Source organism: Crocodylus porosus, unplaced genomic scaffold, assembly GCF_001723895.1.
Source record: "Crocodylus porosus isolate Cpor-Errol unplaced genomic scaffold, CroPor_comp1, whole genome shotgun sequence".
In the NCBI taxonomy this organism is placed as follows: domain Eukaryota; kingdom Metazoa; phylum Chordata; order Crocodylia; family Crocodylidae; genus Crocodylus; species Crocodylus porosus.
In genome coordinates, this window is record NW_017728906.1 from 180,976,407 (window position 1) to 180,982,853 (window position 6,447).

The following is a 6,447-nucleotide window of genomic DNA, read 5'->3' on the forward strand; positions in this document are numbered from 1 at the left end:
CAGCCACAAGATCCCCCCTCAGTCTCCTCTTGCAGAGACTGAAGAGATTCAGGTCCCTCAGCCTCTCCTCATAGGGCTGGCCACAGAGGCCTCAACCATATGAGTGGCCCTTCTCTGGACCCTCTCCAGGGTCTCCATGTCCCTCTTGAAGTGCGGCGCCCAGAACTGGACACAGTACTCCAGCTGTGGCCTGACCAGCGCCGCATAGAGGAGGAGCAAGATCTCTCTGGACCTGTTAGTGATGCCCCTGTTGATGCATGACAGGGTGTGGTTGGCTCTGCCTATTGCTTCGTCACATCAGCGACTCATAATCATCCTGGAGTCAATCCTGACTCCAAGATCCCTCTCTGCCTCTGTGCTGCTGAGAGGGTCAGCCCCTAACCTAAAACCATAATGCTGGTTCCCTCTCCCCAGGTGCAGCACTCTGCACTAGTCCTCGTTCAACTGCATCTTGTTCAGATGTTTCCAGGGTGGATTTTTTAAGTGTTGGTTGGACTACTGAAGAAAGAAGAGAGGACTCCTTCCCTGAAAAAGGTGGCATTAGTTCATAAACTAGAAGGAATATGGATCAAATGTCTTAAATCAAACTTCCTGATGGCCACATCCAGACGAGCACAGCCGTGTAGTATGTGGCACTGCAGACATGCCTGTGACACCACATACTGCACGTTCAACTGTTCTCCACACTGCAAGAGTATCCAGGGTCAAAAAAACCTGGACAAAAAAAAAAGAAAAAAGCAGAGTAGGACATGCGAAGGCAGAGCTTGGCTGGCTGGAGACACACTCTGGCTGCCGGGCAGGCTCCAAGCAGCAGGATCACCACTGCTGCAGACCTGGGAGGCCCCCAGTACCCGAGGTAAGGCTGCTGGGGCCAGTTCAGTGCTGGCATCAACCTCCCCTATCCAACCTTGGGTAATCTGCCTTGCACCAGAGGGTGCATGGCACAGGCGTTCCCAGGGCCAACTAGTGGCAGCACAAGGTGTGCCACCACTAATTCTCCCCAGGAAACCAATGCATCAGGGGCTTGGTGAACAACTGTTCACTATGGCACCCCCGGGGAAGACCAGGGCCAATGGATATAAACTCTTGGAAGGCTGCTTTGGGCGTGTCCAGACTGTGGAATAAACTCCCTCCAGAGGTGATGCAGTCACCTACCCTGGAGGTTTTCAGTCACCTTGCTGGGGTCACCTAACTCCAGTTGTCTTCCTGCCTGGAGTGGCGGGGCTGGACCCGATGATCTGCGAAGTCCCTTCCAGCCCCTAACAATCTATGAATCTATGAAACAACCATGCTTATGTAGATGCAGCCAATGAGTGAATGAGTTGAACTCCAGGAAGTCAGATGAGCTATTGGTTAGATGAGCTATTGGCACAGAGAGGGTGGATCCAGGTTGTCTAAGTTCGTTTCAATTTTTATAATCTTTTCAACAGGCAGTGCTTAGATCAAATGAACTTTCCCTCACACACCATTTGACAAGTTAATTTATATGTGAATACTACATTAAATAAATTTGGGACATAGTACCTACAGACCAGTGATTCTTAGCAAGGATTCTGAGGTACCAGAAGGCTGCTGCCATATCCTTTGAAGGGTGCTGTGAGTTGTGAGGAGATAAGGAGATAATCACAGGCTCAGGTTTATCTCTTCCTGGATGATTTCCCACTTGCACTGCTCTCTCCGTGCAAGGAGGTAAGCACTGTCATATATTAATTAGTTTTTAAAATCGGGTGCCACTCAAGTCACAAAAATAATGGAGGGTGCCTTGAGTCCATTGAGGGCTGCCTACTCCTGAAAACTAAGTCCCAGATTCACAAGGTGTGACTTAGGTGCCGAAAGCCAATGGTGCAGTCCTTAAAAACTGCAGTTAAAAACAAAATACCAAAGAAATATATGGCTTAATACAAACAAAACCCAGCAATTAAAAGCCAAAGTACCTACTGCAAATGTCCAGAACTTATGCCCTTTTGACAGGGCTAAACAGTGCCTATCTAAGCCCAATGGGTATCTTCAGTTGTGGTCATTTCTATACCCAAGTCCCCTAAAAAGCATGATCCATTAGATGTGTTCAGTCATTAGCTATTTAGCATGCATTTACATGAATTAAGTTTGCATAAAATCCCATGGGGTGTTTTATTCAATTATTCAGTGGTTAGAGCACTCACCCAGGATGTGGAAGATGGGAATGTTATGCCCCCTATAGTCTGAAAGCATGATTATGGCACTCATCTGAGTGGGTACAGAGGAATCTGAAATCTAGGTCCTATCCTAAGGGTGCCTGATAAATTTAAGGTTGAAAAGTCATTGGATAAGTGCAAACAAATCCTTTGAACAGGTATCAGAATGTATGCTTCTCTCTCCCCTGGTAAATCATGCATCTTTTTGCTCTCTTCCTCTATCTAAAGAAAATCTGAATTATTTTCAGTATGAGGGGTGGTATGTGTCCCTGCCTACCCCGCTTAGCCTGTAGCTTGGGTGTTGGGGCACTCTACAGGTGGATGTGGTTGGGAATCGCCTCAAGCAGAGGAGGAATCTTGAGTAACTGCTGAAGCCACTGAAATACTAGATAAAAAGGCAGTGATCCCACAGTAATGATTTTTTTTCTTTTCTTCTTTTCAAGAAAAGAGCTCTGCTCTTGAAGGAATAATTCAAATGCCTAGTTTCAGGAGAGAAGTTTCAGGCTGTGATTCCCAATCTAACAGGTCCCTTCCTGCCCCAAGAAATAGGAGTTCCTAGGTGGATTTTTTGTGAGTACTTCCTTTTGGCTAATTTAGGCAGCACCTGCTTAGTAAAAGTGATGATATAATTTTAAAAACCATAACATTCTGCATACAAAATTTAAAAGTGACCTACCTGAAAAGGATGGCACTCTGATTTGGGAGCTGACCGTCCCGTCCCCTCCTTCACTGACAGCACAAACCTCTATGATATAGACGCCAACATCAGGAAGAAGAACCACTGCAGAGGTTTTCTGTGTTTCAATGACCTGACTGTTGCTTTGACCTTCTTGTCTAAACAATACCTGCAAATTACAAAGGCACTTTAAAACCATCATTAAAATTTTAAGCCAAACACTGGACTCTTTACTCAGACTAAACTGCCAATAATAGCAAAAAGTGTTTTGCTTGAGAAATGAGGCCGTGAGGGTGTATTTTTCCTAACTCCCCAGTACCAGGCTATTTTTAGCCCCATGGCCCCTTTAAAGTTCATTCTCATTCATATTCCATCCAAAAATTCATGTGCTGGTGAATATCCAGATTTAAATTGGAGGAAGATACTTTGGAACAGAACCTCATGTGGTGAAGGTAACCAGTTCACTAAGCCAAACAGTACTGACTGGGGATCTGGCCCCTCTTATGAAAACACTAGTCTTTCATTTTGGGTAGGTGAGAAATGCAGCAGGTGCATATGTAGCCGTCCCTGCAGTATGTCAGTCCAAGGACTTGTATTCCCAGGCAAAACTGAAAAAGTCAGAGAAGTGTGAAACGGTAAGGAAGTTAACTGAACTTTTTCTGAACCTCAAACATTTTGATAAAGGTTAAGGCAGTTTTGATTTTATCCAAACCTTTTTACATTTTCCTGATGATATTTCCTGTTATACAATACTACCAGGTTGTGTGTGTGTGTGTGTGTGTGTGTGTGTGTGTGTACATACACATATATGTAGAGATACACACATACATAAACACTGTATATAGATCTATCTATTGAATGATTGATCAGTCAATAGATCAATATAGATATATAGATACATAGATACATAAATAATTTTGTTATGATTTAAAAGCATATATTTTTCCCATTTATGTCATAAGTTACTTAAGATTCAGTTTAGATTCAGTTTAGATTTCACTCTTCAAAACTTCAAAAACTTAACATGCCAGATGTTGTAGTCACAGATTGCTGAACACCACCAACATGATCATAACAAATCTCAGTATTTGTACTTCTGCTCTACAAAAAAATTAATTCTAATGGTATTTAAGATGCCTCATCCTTCTGCATTTCCCTAAATCCTACTGTAAACACAGTTAAATTGAAGTGTTAGCATGGATTTCACTGCAGTCTGGTCTTATTAATAGCCACTTTTGGGCCAGAGATGACAAGAGTAATCACCTCAGATGGTGCTCATTCAGTTTATAATCATCAGTTAATGAGCACAACAGAGAGTATTGGAATATTTAATTTTTTTCACTCTTTTTGTGTTATTCTTTATGTTGTAGTTAGGAGTAAGTGTAGAAAATCTGTACAGCATACTTTGGTGACATAAGATAAAGGAAAGTAAAAAAGGAAGAAGAAGAGAGAATGGTTTGATAGCCTGGAACATGGGAAGGTGAATGAAAACGAGAGAAGACTAACCTTATACCCCATTACATCAGATTCATTTGCTAGAGGTCTGACTGGCTCCCATCCCAGAGACACATGAGAGCCATCTTGCATCCACATAATATTGCTTGGTGGTTGGCTGGGAGCTGAGCAAAAGAAGAAATAACATTATGCACTTAAATGCACTTTTTTATTCTGGTAAGCATTTTGATTTTTTAATATATTTATGTTTATCTGCATAGGCAGGATCTCTTCTCTAGCCAGAGGCTGATAAGGTGGTTTTTGCTCCAGGAGTGTCATTTTATTAGATATTCTACAAAGCTTATGAACCCGAATCCTTTCATCTCTCTCCAGTATCACAAATGCTTAGCCTTGTTTTCCAGGAAGAGAACCTCTGTTTTTTTGTGAATATCAAATTTGTCATGTCAGTTTTAGAATTACGATTTAAACCATGAATCAAAGCTATGCATTAGCTCTGCTTATTATATATGCGGTATAGGGAAAGCCAGAAAGGCGAAGATTTTTTTCCCCACTGAGACAGAAGTTCGGGTCACTTACGGGATTTCTTGGTGGCAGCATGCACAGTTGTGCTAGGTGGTCCATATCCAGCAGCATTATAGGCCCTGACTGTTAGGTGGTATAATGTGTTTCCTTCTAATCCCGTCAGAATGATGGATGATTCATTTCCCTCAGTTTTGATTTTTTCTGCTGCTTCTTCCTGCTCCATATCTCTCCAGTATGCAACCTGCCAAGAAGTGACCACGTAGAAGATTAATTTCAGCATTTGTGCAGCTTCCTCTGTATGTGTTTTCACTTGTTTTTGTGGAAATCCTTCTTGTTGTCTAATTAACAGCTCCTTTTAAACAAGTGGGAATTGTAACATTAGCTCACACTCCAGTGGTGCTCATCAGAGTTCCCTCGGATGGCTATAGTCAAAATGTCACATTACTACTTAAAGCATCATTGAAATGCAATGCATCACATTCTGCCAGCATGAGATGTTGTGACTAGCAAGACAGAACAGCAGAGAATAAGTGCTGACAGGAAGTCAAAAGTATTTCAAAGAACTCAAGGAGAGCTCACCTCTCGCAGGTCATGAGAAACATTTACCATTCAATCTGGAAAGCTTTGACTGAATCATTTGGGGAAATGGCATGAACAGTATTTTCTTTCTGGCTCTGCATAATACAGAGCCACGAGATCTCTGTCAATGTAATGAATAAGATATGACAGAAAACCTAAGGAAATCTTGTAGTGGGTTTATTCTACGGGAATACATTGCTGGGGGAGAGAAGAGAGAGAAGGGGGTTCAATTTTAGTTACTCAGATAAGGACAGGTTTCTGTCAAATGTAATTTAGAAGGAATATCTCTTCTCTTCCTTTCCATGTACAGAAGACAAAGTGACCTTTGGTGGTTACCAGTCCATGACCGCTGGTACCTGCACTGTGCTTGTCATGTCCCCTTAGAGACTGTGCTCCTGGGACAAGAAATCTGGGTCCTTCTATAAGCAGGGCCCAGATATTTACAAACTGTCACAGAAGAAAATTAAGACTTTTTCCTGTAGATCTATCTACCCACAGATTTCAGTGAGGTTATATCATTTTCCATGGCTCCGCTCTCCCCCTGAACAGAAGGAGTCACTGAAGTGCTATTCAAATGCCTTATATTCAGGTTGCTTTGATTCATGCACAGAACACTTGCAACTTGACCTTTTCCCTGAGGTTGGTTATTTCAGAATAGGTGGCTGATATTTACCTAGATACAGTTTCCTCTGAGAAAAGAAAGGTGACATTATACTCCTGAGAAAGTACCCAAGAAAACAGTGAATCAAAGAAATCAAGATTCATATGGAACATAAAATCATTCTTTGGGTCTATGCTGCTTTCTAGGTTTGGACTAAGGGTACTATCTTAAAAATAACAGAAGGAAAGGACACAATATTGCAATTTTAGATCAGATATTCAATTCAGGTAAATAAGCATAACTCTGTTAACATAGATCAATGATCCCCTCTGATCTGATAACAATAACATTCCTTACATCTACGTGGGTGTGTTTATTTTCTTTATTCTTTATAGTTTCATAGTTGGTTGGGTCGGGAGGGACCTGAGCAGGTCATCAAG

The 6,447-nt window shown here is 42.0% G+C and overlaps 1 protein-coding gene across 2 annotated transcripts in view; it reads right to left on the bottom strand.

The window, feature by feature from the left end:
• The window catches only part of CNTN5 (contactin 5), a 983,906-nt gene that overhangs the window by 12,919 nt on the left and 964,540 nt on the right, over positions 1 to 6,447 (bottom strand). For both annotated transcript variants that reach the window (XM_019530289.1, XM_019530290.1), the window contains exons 22-24: positions 4,882 to 5,068; positions 4,357 to 4,469; positions 2,851 to 3,019 (exon numbers count right to left, since the gene is read on the bottom strand). In XM_019530289.1, the coding sequence (XP_019385834.1) occupies positions 2,851 to 3,019; positions 4,357 to 4,469; positions 4,882 to 5,068 (469 nt within the window). The remainder of the gene's footprint in view (positions 1 to 2,850; positions 3,020 to 4,356; positions 4,470 to 4,881; positions 5,069 to 6,447) is intronic.